Source organism: Tachysurus fulvidraco, chromosome 23 (assembly GCF_022655615.1).
Source record: "Tachysurus fulvidraco isolate hzauxx_2018 chromosome 23, HZAU_PFXX_2.0, whole genome shotgun sequence".
Lineage (NCBI taxonomy): Eukaryota > Metazoa > Chordata > Actinopteri > Siluriformes > Bagridae > Tachysurus > Tachysurus fulvidraco.
In genome coordinates this window covers 21,443,161-21,457,526 of record NC_062540.1, presented here as the reverse complement: position 1 = coordinate 21,457,526, position 14,366 = coordinate 21,443,161, and the positions used below count along the sequence as shown (strand labels likewise).

Below are 14,366 nucleotides of genomic sequence, written 5' to 3'. Positions count from 1 at the left end.
GGAAATGAATGAATGAATGTTACAGGAACTGATCCAGGACCTTCTGACCAATCAGAGTCCAGAATTCATAATAATTTGAACTGATTTGATCTGAAGGTTGATTAACACAGTAAAAGCATTTCTGAGTTTAATATAAGTTTAAATCAAATGAAATTAAGACAGTAGAAGGCTGGGATCAGTGCTGAGGTCTGTGTGATGGGTGACTTACTCATGCTGTCTCAGAAATAAGTGGATTAGCGGCTTAAACTAGGAGGAGTCAGAAATAGTGGCCTTGTTTATCTCCCGACCTTCAGCCAGCGCTACACTGATGATCTGTTCTTGTATTACTGCTTTTTTTTTACATCGCACTTTTCCTTTGAATAACGACATAAAGGCTTCACTCAGGATAGTAACGAGGTGTGGCGATGATCTGACCAGTTCTGATGAAGCACTCAGAACAAATCTGGGTTTCATGAGCGACGTTGACTCACCTTCAACATCCAGGATCCTGTGAACGTCTGAGAAACCCAAAGCTCGCTCCCTGATTTTACAGGTAAAACTTATTTCTTTTCTGAAGCCGTTAAATCAGATGCAGAAGAACAGAGCAGCAGAATATTTGATCGCATGCATGTGGGTGTAATACACAACATCTCCTCACTCGCCAACGCGCAGGTTCATAAACTCCACTGTAAATATAATGCATTCATTTTAGTCTAAATGTTTAATGTTAATGTTTCAGTGAATATATTTTGATTTGCAGATCTTATAATGGAAGTTGGAGTCAGTCTTAATCACTTTCTGCTTTTTTCCTGCTGAAGAACATGGAGTCTGGTACGTTTTTAATAATAACAGCGTTTATCTGCTTAAAGCCTGAAACAGAGATCATTTACATCTTATTTGCATATTTGTTCAACTTCTCTGTCCTAATTATGTAAAAATCGTTCCAGCTAAACTCATTAAAGTTATAAATGAGTATATTTAGGTCATCCTACAGGGGAACCATTAAGAGTTCTATAGTGAAGATGTTTTTAAGTAGAATCATACTTCCGTGTCGTGATGTTTATTTACATGGCTCAACCAATCACAGTGCAGCATTCTCCGAGGGGGCGGGGTTTCTATTGAGCGTTAATGACGTAATGCGGAACTTTGCGTTCAGAATGAAACATGGCTTCTGCTTTAAGGTCCGGTGTGAACTCTAAGTTATGTTTCTTTGCACATGTGGTGATTTTTGCCTGGTACATGTTTACTCTGTCTGCTAACACCTCTGTGGAGAGATCAGGGAGACATCCGGGAGCGCTCACTTACGGAGGACGGTGGAAATATTTAACCTTCATCAACCTGGTGAGTCCTGAATCAGTGGTGACTCCTGAATCAGTGGTGACTCCTGAATCAGTGGTGAGTTTTGAATAAGTGGTGACTCCTGAATCAGTGGTGACTCCTGAATCAGTGGTGAGTCCTGAATCAGTGGTGAGTCCTGAATCAGTGGTGACTCCTGAATCAGTGGTGACTCCTGAATCAGTGGTGAGTCCTGAATCAGTGGTGAGTCCTGAATCACTGGTGACTCCTGAATTAGTGGTGACTCCTGAATCATTGGTGAGTCCTGAATCAGTGGTGAGTCCTGAATCAGTGGTGAGTCCTGAATCAGTGGTGACTCCTGAATTACTGGTGAGTCCTGAATCACCGGTGAGTCGTGTAGTTCACTTAGTGTGCAGAGATACTTGTGTTCAAACATGTTTAATCACTGTAAAAAAAACGCTTCTTAAATCATTATTTATCAAGTTATTACTTACTTATTACCTTTAGAGCATATTTCTGAATGTGGATATTTGGAGCTTTATTCAACATTGTATGTCTCTATAGCGCAGAAGCTCAAACCTTTTACAGTTTACGCACATTATTGTTATTAATATATTGTTTTTTATGAAGCCTGAAATTATTTAGTTCTTTACTTGAAGAAATTCAGTTGACATTAATTTACCAAGATAATAACTTTACACAACTGTAACAAACTGTAGAAAAATAAACTCAGACCCACTTCCAGAACCTCCAGGTGTAGATTTAACCTCCAGCCTTTTTCCCTCCCTTACTTTTAGACCCAGTTATTTTTCCTCTCCTCTTTGCTCTTGTCTTTTTCCTCTCCATCTCTCCCTAAGCTGTCTGTTTGCTTCTCCAGATTTCTCTAAGGTCAGCAGTTTCTGCGTGAGATTGTGAGAATGTGCCAGAGCTGTTTTTATCGTTGTTCCTCTATAGCGCTTGTGTAAATAGGAAGGAAGTGAAGATTCTTGGTTCGTGTAACAAGCATAGTACACGAGACTGCATGAAGTACAGACATTAAATACACAGGACACAATGAAGTCCCTGCCTTGAAAAGGTGTGGAAATCTTTTTGGCCTTAATAAGGCTCAAATTCCAATGAATTAACTAGAGCAGGTAAAAGGGAGTACAAACTTTTGAGCCCTAATAGTTAGGTTGTATGTTGGCACTCATTAAATGCATTCAGAAAGATGTTCTGATTAACTATACAGTACGTTTAAATCAGACGGAGGGGCACAAACTTTTGCTCTGCCTTTTGCTCTGCTCATGTCCCTGTGTAGTTAACGGTGTTTAACTCGGACCCTGTTTGTGCTGCAGGTGATACAGACAGTGTTTTTTGGACTCTGTTTTGTAACTGATGTACTCCACATGGTCCTGCTGAGGGAAAGCAGCCTGTCCTCCTTCCTCGTCACAGTGCAGGATTTCTTCTTCACCGTTCTGGCTTTCCCGCTCGGAGCCGTGAGTGTCTGTGATTTATGAAGTTTTGTGTGTTGGCTGCAACCGAAAACAGGTTTGTTCTGAATCTGTTTGACTTTTTTCAGTTTGTCTTCTCTTCATTCTGGTCCATTTACTCCTACGACCGAGAGCTGGTCTTCCCCAAGGCGTTAGACGAAGTCATTCCTACGTGGCTCAATCACGCTCTGGTGAGTGTCGACGTCACCTGAGGTTTGGGGTTTGTTCCTGATCATTACACTTGATTACTGAACTGATATTATTATTATTATTATTATTATTATTATTATTATTATTATTATTATTATTATTACTATATAATAAAAATAATAATAATCTATTATTTGAGTATTTCCTAATATATCAATTTTATTTATTAATAAATACTTACACACGTATTACTTATACAGTGTTCAGTATAAATGTGGACACCAAAGGAGTAACTTAAGATCACGGTGCAAAATAGTGATGCGCGGGTCGTCTCATAACCCACGGGCGACCCGTGGGTCGTGTTGGGGCGGGTAAAGAAATTGTCACTTTACTGCGGGGCATCTGGGGCATCTGGGGCGGGACAATATTTTCATAAAAGCGGGATGTAAACGCGGGTTGGAAATAAAAACCCGACCTGCACATCACTAGTGCAAAAATCTGTGTTTAATGACTGTGTTAGGAGAAAGCAGAATTTCTAATGAACAGGAGTTCACCAGCAGACGAGTCTAAATCAACACACAGGAGCCACAGAATAAATGACAATACAGTGGTGTTTAATGGGGAAAATCCGTCCTGTCTTAATTAGGGTTGCAAAATTTCAGGAATTTTCAAAGCTGGAAAATTTCCCTGGGAATTAACGGGAATATATGGGAATAAAAAAAATACAGACTTGACTATAACAAGGAACTTAAATGTAGTTAAAAAAAAATCTTGCAGCATAATTTTGTTTAAAAATATCAAGATTTAATGCGATTTAAGTTGAATTTGTACCCTGAGTTCCTCGGTCACTTGCACACAGCACACTGCTTACTGGAAGGCCATTGAGGCCAAACCCCCTGCAGGTACTTACATTCTTCCATAACATGCACAGTAACACTTTATTTTAGGGGCATTTAACTAGTTGCTCATTAGCATGAATATTAATAGAATATTGGCTGTTTATTAGTGGTTATTAAGCACATATTAATGCCTTATTCTGCATGACCTTATTCTACATTCTTAACTGTACCCAATACCTAAACTTAATAACTACCTTACTAACTCTTAATAAGCGGTAAATTAGGAGTGTTACCACATGCACAGATAATTTGCGCCCCCCCCCCCACACACACACACACACACACTCACTCACACACTCACACACTCACTCGAGAAAAAAAGCTTCATTTTACATTTTGATTGGGACTTTTTTAGAAGGGCAAAGGGTGAGGGATGCTTTCATTTTACAGCAATCATAGTGAAATGTGTTTATTACAATTATGGCAGCACATGGAAAAGAAATGCCTCAAGACCTGAGAAAGAAAATAATGCCTTTGCATCATGTTGTGTTTATTATTGCTCACGCTTATTTGTTCTTGTCATCCTCAGCACACTGTAATCCTGCCGCTGCTCCTGGTGCAGATGTGTCTTCAACGCCACAAACACCCGAGTCGATGCAAAGGAATCGTGACCCTGGCGTTCTTCGTGTCTCTCTACTTGGCCTGGTAATGTTGTAGTGAGGTTATATGGTTTTTGGGTGGTTTGTCGATAGAGAAGAGCTGCCGTCACCTTATGTGTATGAGCTGATGTTTTGGTGTCGTGTCTCTAGCAGTGTGTGTTTATGTGTAATTTAGGGTGTTATGGGTGCGTCAAGCATCAGGGATCTGGGTTTACCCCATCATGGCTCACCTCAGTCCTGCAGGCCTGGTGGTGTTCCTCAGCATGGCGTCTCTCTGCATGGCTCCTATTTACCTGCTGGGAGAGAAACTCACCTGTGTGATCTGGGGCCCTACAGGTGAGACGACGCCGTGATGCTTCTTGGCGTCACATGCGTAATGTTGTGTCTGATTCAGTGGAGCTGAAATTATAGTGATATAGATCTCTCATTGATTGGTCAGAAATACAGTGAGGAGGGACATGTGGTGTGAAATGACAGAGCTGCTGTGTGATCAATATATTTTGTATGAATATTGTTTCCAAATGTGAACTTATACCACAGCATCTCGCTCACAATCTGTTCTCTCAAAGAAAATCAGAAAAAGAAGAAGAAATGAAGACCCAAAGAAATGTGAATGGAACATCTACAGACCACAGAAGGCCGAACCAGATCCTTCACCAGCACCGAGAACGTTCAGCCGTTTCCGCAGAAGGGATTTACATTAAATAGTAAAACTGTGTCCAAAACATTCACACAGACGATTCATTAAGTGTATTGTGTTTATAGTGTTTATGTCAAAGAAAAGGATCATTTGCACATTTATATAATTTTCAAAGCTGCTTTCACTAAACGTCTTTTTTCCTGAATTCTGATATAAAAAAATGTGTGCTGAAGGTTAAAGGTGCGGTCTCCGTAGTCTGAAAGCCAATGTTGACATATAAAATCACCAAAACAGACACGCCCCTAACCCAAACGGGTCCCACCCCTGTATCGATAGCTCCGCCCACACATACATACGTAACCCAGGCGACTAACAGAAAGAAACGTGTCTTTATCATAGCTGAAGGGAAGAACAATACGATTGTAGATAAACAAACAAGCAAAAATGCCACACAAGCATAATGATGTAAAGGACAAAGGCATATATTAGTTCTGTGTAACAAAGCAAAACCAACGTTACTCACCTATCGAGAAGGAAAAAAGCGCCTCGGCGTCTTAAGTAAAGTCGGCCACATATTCACAGGTCGGAGTTTCCCGAGTCGATAACTCCTGAGCTAAACGCTGTTACTACACAAAACGCGGTTGTAGCTGCCTCTCTACATTACTACGATAGAAAAGAGGTGTTATTTGTGTAGTAACAGCGTTTAGCTCAGGAGTTATTGACTCGGGAAACTCCAACCTGTGAATATGTGGCCAACTTCCTGCTCCTTCAGTTCTCTCCAGCGCTGGAAAGCTGATCCTATATTAACACGTCCTACTTCTTGTCCTTATCGTAAGTCTTTCTTCTCTTTCTTTCTTTGTTTTTATCCTCCATGTCGATGTTAAAACCGCTTTCTGCTAATGTCACACATGTGCACTGAACACTCTCCCAACCCATATTGACAAGCCCCGCCCATTTATGCTAATGTCACACATGTGCACTGAACACTCTCTCCACCCATATCGACAAGCCCCGCCCCTTTCTGCTCATTGGCTACACGTTTGTTTTGATTTTTGTTTATTGTTCAGCCTGACTCAGTTTTCTATAGCATTTCTCAAAAATCGGAGACCGCACCTTTAATGAAAAAGCAGTTTGTGTAAAAGCAGTTTGTGTAAAAGCAGTTTGTGTAAAAGCAGTTTGTGTAAAAGCAGCTTGTTCAACGTTTTCATGTCTGTGATAGTGTTTAAACCTTAAATGCGGGATGTCGGGGCCAGTTGTTTATTATCTACAAGATTTTTAACACAAACCGAATAACCACATGACGAATTGTAAAAATAACTTTGCTGGATTTTTATGCGATGTGATGTGAAGAAGTCTGATTTTAATAAAAGATGTATAATATATTATATTCTGTCAGGGTGTCATTATGGTTCATTCAAGTGATGAGTCTAAATAAAAGTTTTTCCCGAAATGCAGTTTTATTATTATTAGTATTTTAACACTAAATACTACTAATAATAAAACTGCATTTCGGGAAAACCTTTTATTTAGATAAAAGTTGTGGATTCTTTTCTGAAGAGAATAAACTTGCAATATTTATTGTAAAATGCTAAAATGGTAATATTTTGAGAATTAAGTGTCAAAGTTAAAGAAAAAAGTTTCAAGTATAAATTTGAAAAACTGACCTGTTACTATTGAAACTAATAACAGAGCTGATGTTACAGGAGGGGAACACGGGGGCTTAGTGGTTAGCACGTTCGCCTCACACCTCCAGGGTCGGGGTTCGATTCCCACCTCCACCTTGTGTGTGTGGAGTTTGCATGTTCTCCCCGTGCCTCGGGGGTTTCCTCCGGGTACTCCGGTTTCCTCCCCCGGTCCAAAGACATGCATGGTAGGTTGATTGGCATCTCTGGGAAATTGTCCGTAGTGTGTGTGTGTGTGAGTGAATGAGAGTGTGTGTGTGCCCTGTGATGGGTTGGCACTCCGTCCAGGGTGTATCCTGCCTCGATGCCCGATGACGCCTGAGATAGGCACAGGCTCCCCATGACCCGAGAAGTTTGGATAAGCGGTAGGAAATGAATGAATGAATGTTACAGGAACTGATCCAGGACCTTCTGACCAATCAGAGTCCAGAATTCATAATAATTTGAACTGATTTGATCTGAAGGTTGATTAACACAGTAAAAGCATTTCTGAGTTTAATATAAGTTTAAATCAAATGAAATTAAGACAGTAGAAGGCTGGGATCAGTGCTGAGGTCTGTGTGATGGGTGACTTACTCATGCTGTCTCAGAAATAAGTGGATTAGCGGCTTAAACTAGGAGGAGTCAGAAATAGTGGCCTTGTTTATCTCCCGACCTTCAGCCAGCACTACACTGATGATCTGTTCTTGTACTACTGCTTTTTTTTTTTACATCGCACTTTTCCTTTGAATAACGACATAAAGGCTTCACTCAGGATAGTAACGAGGTGTGGCGATGATCTGACCAGTTCTGATGAAGCACTCAGAACAAATCTGGGTTTCATGAGCGACGTTGACTCACCTTCAACATCCAGGATCCTGTGAACGTCTGAGAAACCCAAAGCTTGCACCCTGATTTTACAGGTAAAACTTATTTCTTTTCTGAAGCCGTTAAATCAGATGCAGAAGAACAGAGCAGCAGAATATTTGATCGCATGCATGTGGGTGTAATACACAACATCTCCTCACTCGCCAACGCGCAGGTTCATAAACTCCACTGTAAATATAATGCATTCATTTTAGTCTAAATGTTTAATGTTAATGTTTCAGTGAATATATTTTGATTTGCAGATCTTATAATGGAAGTTGGAGTCAGTCTTAATCACTTTCTGCTTTTTTCCTGCTGAAGAACATGGAGTCTGGTACGTTTTTAATAATAACAGCGTTTATCTGCTTGCTAACTTCTCTGTCCTAAATATGTAAAAATCGTTCCAGCTAAACTCATTAAAGTTATAAATGAGTATATTTAGGTCATTCCACAGGGGAACCATTAAGAGTTCTATAGTGAAGATGTTTTTAAGTAGAATCATTGTAGAAGGAAAACAATTTAAAATTAAATCTACAGTGGAATTATAAAAGTGTTCTTGGTTTCATCTGTCTGAAGAAAAATTGTAAAGATTCTATGTTAAACCTTTAAAGAAGGGAGGGGGTCTTCTGTTTTAGAAGAGTAGTACCAAGTGGAGCTAAAGCTGGTACCATCTAAAGAACCATTGAGGAACCACACAGACAAACGGTTAAGTCAAGAAATAAGTGAAATTTGGGAGAAAGACCTGAAACTTTGCTTTCTTCCTGATTAACCGAAACAAATTCCTCTCCATCTGCTCCAAATACCCCTAACCATGATAGATCTAGGGTTCTTCTGTTCAACACAGAGCAGAAACTACCCAGAACTTCACCTAAGATCTTAGAGTTCTCTCACTGTTATAGTTCCACACTCCTAGCAATGTTTAGCTGTAGGCCTGGAGAACAGAATAAACATGAACATTCAACATGTTTAGTGACTTTCCTGGTTTCCTGTTTCGCAGTAAGACTAATGATGTCCACAACAAAGTACACAGTGGTTGGAGAGATGCTACACTATATGATCCCCACCCACATGCAGTGCTCCATCGGGTGTGGAGGCCGAGCCTGCAAGTACGAAGACCCGTCACGTTGGAGTGAAGACCAACAGGCCATCAGAGGCCTCTACTCCTCCTGGTACCTGAAATAAAGCACAGTGTAGTTCATCGACTGAGTGTAGAATGATAATGTGGACACTCCCACATAGGGACACTCCCACATAGGGACACTCCCACAGAGGGGCACGCCCTCAGAGGGACACTCCCACAGAGGGGCACGCCCTCAGAGAGACACTCCCACATAGGGACACTCCCTCAGAGGGACACTCCCACAGAGAGACACTCCCACATAGGGACACTCCCACATAGGGACACTCCCACAGAGGGGCACGCCCTCAGAGGGACACTCCCACATAGGGACACTCCCACATAGGGACACTCCCACAGAGGGGCACGCCCTCAGAGGGACACTCCCACAGAGGGGCACACCCTCAGAGGGACGCTCCCTCAGAGGGACACTCCCACAGAGGGGCACGCCCTCAGAGAGACACTCCCACATAGGGACACTCCCTCAGAGGGACACTCCCACAGAGAGACAATCCCACATAGGGACACTCTCTCAGAGGGACACTCCCACATAGGGACACTCCCACAGAGAGACAATCCCACATAGGGACACTCTCTCAGAGGGACACTCCCACATAGGGACACTCCCTCAGAGGGACACTCCCACATAGGGACACTCCCTCAGAGGGACACTTTTGTTCTAATGGCAACAAAAAAAGAAGATGATCTACCAAAACAATATAAAGCCAATAATGGGAAAAGTTTTTATTTTATTAATGTAAAATGTGCACTCCACATGTATACTATTACACACATGTAGTATATAGAGTATAGTGACGTGTGATTAACGTATAGTGATGAGTGAGTAGGGTATAGTGATGAGTGATTAACGCATAGTGATGAGTGAGTAGGGTATAGTGATGAGTGAGTAGGGTATAGTGATGAGTGAGTAGGGTATAGTGATGAGTGAGTAGGGTATAGTGATGAGTGATTAACGCATAGTGATGAGTGAGTAGGGTATAGTGATGAGTGAGTAGGGTATAGTGATGAGTGAGTAGGGTATAGTGATGGGTGATTAGGGTATAGTGATGAGTGAGTAGGGTATAGTGATGAGTGAGTAGGGTATAGTGATGAGTCAGTAGGGTGATGAGTGAGTAGGGTATAGTGATGAGTGAGTAGGGTATAGTGATGGGTGATTAGGGTATAGTGATGAGTGAGTACGGTATAGTGACGAGTGAGTAGGGTATGGTGATGAGTGAGTAGGGTATAGTGATGAGTGAGTAGGGTATAGTGATGAGTGAGTAGGGTATAGTGATGAGTGAGTAGGGTATAGTGATGAGTGAGTAGGGTATAGTGACGAGTGAGTAGGGTATAGTGACGAGTGAGTAGGGTATAGTGACGAGTGAGTAGGGTATAGTGATGAGTGAGTAGGGTATAGTGATGAGTGAATACAGTATAGTGATGAGTGAGTAGGGTATAGTGACGAGTGAGTAGGGTATAGTGATGAGTGAATACAGTATAGTGATGAGTGAGTAGGGTATAGTGATGAGTGAGTAGGGTATAGTGATGAGTGAGTAGGGTATAGTGATGAGTGAGTAGGGTATAGTGACGAGTGAGTAGGGTATGGTGATGAGTGAGTAGGGTATAGTGACGAGTGAGTACGGTATAGTGATGAGTGAGTAGGGTATAGTGATGAGTGAGTAGGGTATAGTGATGAGTGAGTACGGTATAGTGACGAGTGAGTACGGTATAGTGACGAGTGAGTAGGGTATAGTGATGAGTGAGTAGGGTATAGTGATGAGTGAGTAGGGTATAGTGACGAGTGAGTAGGGTATGGTGATGAGTGAGTAGGGTATAGTGACGAGTGAGTACGGTATAGTGATGAGTGAGTAGGGTATAGTGATGAGTGAGTAGGGTATAGTGATGAGTGAGTACGGTATAGTGACGAGTGAGTACGGTATAGTGACGAGTGAGTAGGGTATAGTGATGAGTGAATACAGTATAGTGATGAGTGAGTAGGGTATAGTGATGAGTGAGTAGGGTATAGTGATGAGTGAGTAGGGTATAGTGATGAGTGAGTAGGGTATAGTGACGAGTGAGTAGGGTATGGTGATGAGTGAGTAGGGTATAGTGACGAGTGAGTACGGTATAGTGATGAGTGAGTAGGGTATAGTGATGAGTGAGTAGGGTATAGTGATGAGTGAGTACGGTATAGTGACGAGTGAGTACGGTATAGTGACGAGTGAGTAGGGTATAGTGATGAGTGAATACAGTATAGTGATGAGTGAGTAGGGTATAGTGATGAGTGAGTAGGGTATAGTGATGAGTGAGTAGGGTATAGTGATGAGTGAGTAGGGTATAGTGATGAGTGAGTACGGTATAGTGACGAGTGAGTACGGTATAGTGACGAGTGAGTAGGGTATAGTGATGAGTGAGTACGGTATAGTGACGAGTGAGTACGGTATAGTGATGAGTGAGTAGGGTGATGAGTGAGTAGGGTATAGTGATGAGTGAGTAGGGTATAGTGATGAGTGAGTACGGTATAGTGATGAGTGAGTAGGGTATAGTGATGAGTGAGTACGGTATAGTGATGAGTGAGTACGGTATAGTGACGAGTGAGTACGGTATAGTGACGAGTGAGTAGGGTATAGTGATGAGTGAATACAGTATAGTGATGAGTGAGTACGGTATAGTGATGAGTGAGTAGGGTCTAGTGATGAGTGAGTAGGGTATAGTGATGAGTGAGTAGGGTATAGTGATGAGTGAGTAGGGTATAGTGATGAGTGAGTAGGGTATAGTGATGAGTGAGTAGGGTATAGTGATGAGTGAGTAGGGTATAGTGATGAGTGAGTAGGGTATAGTGACGAGTGAGTAGGGTATAGTGATGAGTGAGTAGGGTATAGTGATGAGTGAGTAGGGTATAGTGATGAGTGAGTAGGGTATAGTGACGAGTGAGTAGGGTATAGTGATGAGTGAGTAGGGTATAGTGATGAGTGAGTAGGGTATAGTGATGAGTGAGTAGGGTATAGTGATGAGTGAGTAGGGTATAGTGATGAGTGAGTAGGGTATGGTGATGAGTGAGTAGGGTATAGTGACGAGTGAGTAGGGTATAGTGATGAGTGAGTAGGGTATAGTGATGAGTGAGTAGGGTATAGTGATGAGTGAGTAGGGTGTAGTGATGAGTGAGTAGGGTATAGTGATGAGTGAGTAGGGTATGGTGATGAGTGAGTAGGGTATAGTGACGAGTGAGTAGGGTATAGTGATGAGTGAGTAGGGTATAGTGATGAGTGAGTACGGTATAGTGATGAGTGAGTAGGGTATAGTGATGAGTGAGTAGGGTATAGTGACGAGTGAGTAGGGTATAGTGATGAGTGAGTAGGGTGATGAGAGTTGAGTGATGAGTGATGACCAGTTCACAGTGTAAAGCCATCTGAAGACTGAAGTTTTGACAAATTTGCCTCTTGCATGTTTAGGATCACAGACAACTTACTCGCCATGGCACGACCTTCTACTGAAATACTTAAGAGGTACAACATCATTGAGCAATTCCAAAGGTAACTAAATGTCGCCGATTTCCAGCTCCTTTTGTTCTTAACCTTTCTCCCTGCTTTAGTGTCATTAACTGTGTCTGTGCCCTTTAAGAGGTGGGTTGAGGACAGTCATTAACCTGCAGCGACCGGGCGAACATGCTGACTGTGGGAACCCGTTAGAGCCAGAGAGTGGCTTCACCTACCTGCCTGAGACCTTCATGGAGGCTGGCAGTGAGTGAAGAATTTTAAAGTGACATCACACATGAGTCTGATAGAGCCATGGGTTTGACAAAAAGGAACGCAGAAGGTGGAGAACTTGTGTGAATTCATGTCAGTAGTAATAGACTGTAATCATCTGGTTTCACAAATGTTCTTCTTGGAGATCTGGAACTATAAATGACAGTTCACTCCAAATTTCAGACCCTCAACATCAGAATTCCTCAAAAACTAAGCAGTACTTGTGCTTTACCTTCACTAATCTCTCCCTAAGCACCGACCTACTGGGGTCTGGGGTAGTTTGGCTCTTGTGGTCTGTTTCTTGTGTTTCTTCCTTTATGAATAATAGCAATTCTTTACTACGTTTGTCAAGAAGGTTGTAAACTAGTTTTCACTTTCTGTATGAACTTTCAGACACCCACGATTAGCCAGTGTGATTGAGAGAGAGAGAGAGAGAGAGAGAGAGAGAGAGATAGAGAGAGAGAGAGAGGGAGAGACAGACAGAGAGAGAGAGACGGGCGGGATGATAGTAAGATGGTAGATAGAGATCTGTAGGGGGGAGATAGAGATCTCTTACTATCAAAAGACATATATACATATATATAGTACATAATATAGACATATATATAATATAATACAATAATATAACATATATATATACACTAATAGCACACACACACATATATACATATATATAGATATAATATATAACTAAATATATATATATAGATATAATATATTATTATATATATATTAACAATAGAATAATATATATATATATAAATATATATATAGTATATAATATCATATATACATATATATACATACACATATAAATATATCTATATTATATACACATATATCAATCTCATCTTCCCTCTCTCTCTTCCACTATATATATCTCTCGATACTAGATCTCTCATCTCCTCTCTTACTATCTACTATCTCTCTCTCCCTCTCTATCTATCTATCTCATCCTATCTCTCCATCCTCTATCTCTATCTATCTCTCTATCTACTCCATATACCCTCTATCTCCTATCTCTCCCTCTATCCTCTCTCTATCTTCTCTAGCCTCCATCTCTCTCTCGTCCTATCTATCTCTCTCTCCTACTCTCTCTTCTCTCATCTCTCTCTCTCTACTTCTCCCCCCCATTCATGTTGTTCCTCCCAGGTTCCTCACTCACCGCTGGGGTTTGGGGGATTTATTAGAGCTGGTGGTTCAGCATCTTGATGCCTTTGATGCTTCAGTACCACTAACACTTCTGCTCCATGACTTGTTGCAGTTTATTTTTACAACTTTGGATGGACAGACTACGGCGTGTCCTCCCTCACTGCCATCCTGGACATGGTGAAAGTCATGTGCTTTGCCATGCATGAGGGGAAAATCGCCGTTCACTGTCACGCTGGACTCGGACGAACCGGTATTTTACAGTTCTAACGTGTTCTTGATGTTTTCATGTGATTGTTTTAAACAACGTAAGTGTTTCCACAGGTGTCTTACTCGCCTGCTTCCTGGTGTTCACTTCACGCGTGACCGCCAACCAGGCCATTTTAATGGTGCGATCCAAACGACCGAACACCATCCGGACCAGACGACAACTGGTGTGTGTTCGGAATTTCGCAAAGTTCTTGATTCCTCTGAGGAGTGTGTTTGCTCACGCTGACCCGAGAGCCAATCCCGTCACGCTTCCCCAGTTCCTGATTCGTCAGAAACGCATCCTGCACGGAGATGAAGCTCGCCAGTTGAGATACATACCAAAAATTGTGCGACTCATCTGCAAGCTCTTGCTGGACATTGTAGAGAACCGGCAGGTCATCGAGGAGGATGTTCTAGAGGTTCCAGATGTCATATATGATGACGAGAGCTCAGTTTGCTTTAATAGCAGATCAGAACCTCAGATCATCATGGTAGGAGCGGTTAATTTCAATCTGCCTCGACTTCCTGGTCCATTTGCGACTCCT

The 14,366-nt window shown here is 41.8% G+C and overlaps 2 protein-coding genes across 3 annotated transcripts in view; both read left to right on the top strand.

The window, feature by feature from the left end:
- The first annotated feature begins 1,109 nt into the window (after positions 1–1,109).
- Positions 1,110–5,375, top strand: LOC125140092 (androgen-dependent TFPI-regulating protein-like). Of its 2 annotated transcripts, none has more exons than XM_047807473.1 (6): positions 1,110–1,320; positions 2,610–2,750; positions 2,834–2,935; positions 4,323–4,438; positions 4,568–4,728; positions 4,962–5,375. In XM_047807473.1, exons 1-6 carry the CDS (start codon positions 1,144–1,146, stop codon positions 4,985–4,987), a joined length of 723 nt encoding a protein of 240 aa, XP_047663429.1. In that variant the 5' UTR covers positions 1,110–1,143; the 3' UTR covers positions 4,988–5,375. The 2 variants fall into 2 exon arrangements, with proteins under 2 accessions (XP_047663429.1, XP_047663428.1); XM_047807472.1 differs by having other exon boundaries at positions 4,970–5,369.
- Positions 5,376–7,446: 2,071 nt separating this feature from the next.
- Positions 7,447–14,366, top strand: part of ptpdc1b (protein tyrosine phosphatase domain containing 1b) — an 11,142-nt gene continuing 4,222 nt past the window's right edge. Inside the window, exons 1-6 of the mRNA XM_027163593.2 lie at positions 7,447–7,894; positions 8,558–8,729; positions 12,130–12,210; positions 12,299–12,417; positions 13,688–13,825; positions 13,897–14,366. The exon at positions 13,897–14,366 is cut by the window's right edge and continues 570 nt beyond it. Of these exons, the coding sequence (XP_027019394.2) occupies positions 7,885–7,894; positions 8,558–8,729; positions 12,130–12,210; positions 12,299–12,417; positions 13,688–13,825; positions 13,897–14,366 (990 nt within the window). The 5' untranslated portion in view covers positions 7,447–7,884. The remainder of the gene's footprint in view (positions 7,895–8,557; positions 8,730–12,129; positions 12,211–12,298; positions 12,418–13,687; positions 13,826–13,896) is intronic.

Coding starts and splice junctions, on each gene's coding strand:
- LOC125140092 (XM_047807472.1), top strand. CDS start 1,144: ATGGCTTCTGCTTTAAGGTCCGGTGTGAACTCTAAGTTATGTTTCTTT. Junction 1,321..2,609: donor ATTTAACCTTCATCAACCTG/GTGAGTCCTGAA, acceptor TTTGTGCTGCAG/GTGATACAGACAGTGTTTTT. Junction 4,729..4,969: donor TGTGATCTGGGGCCCTACAG/GTGAGACGACGC, acceptor AAAGAAAATCAG/AAAAAGAAGAAGAAATGAAG.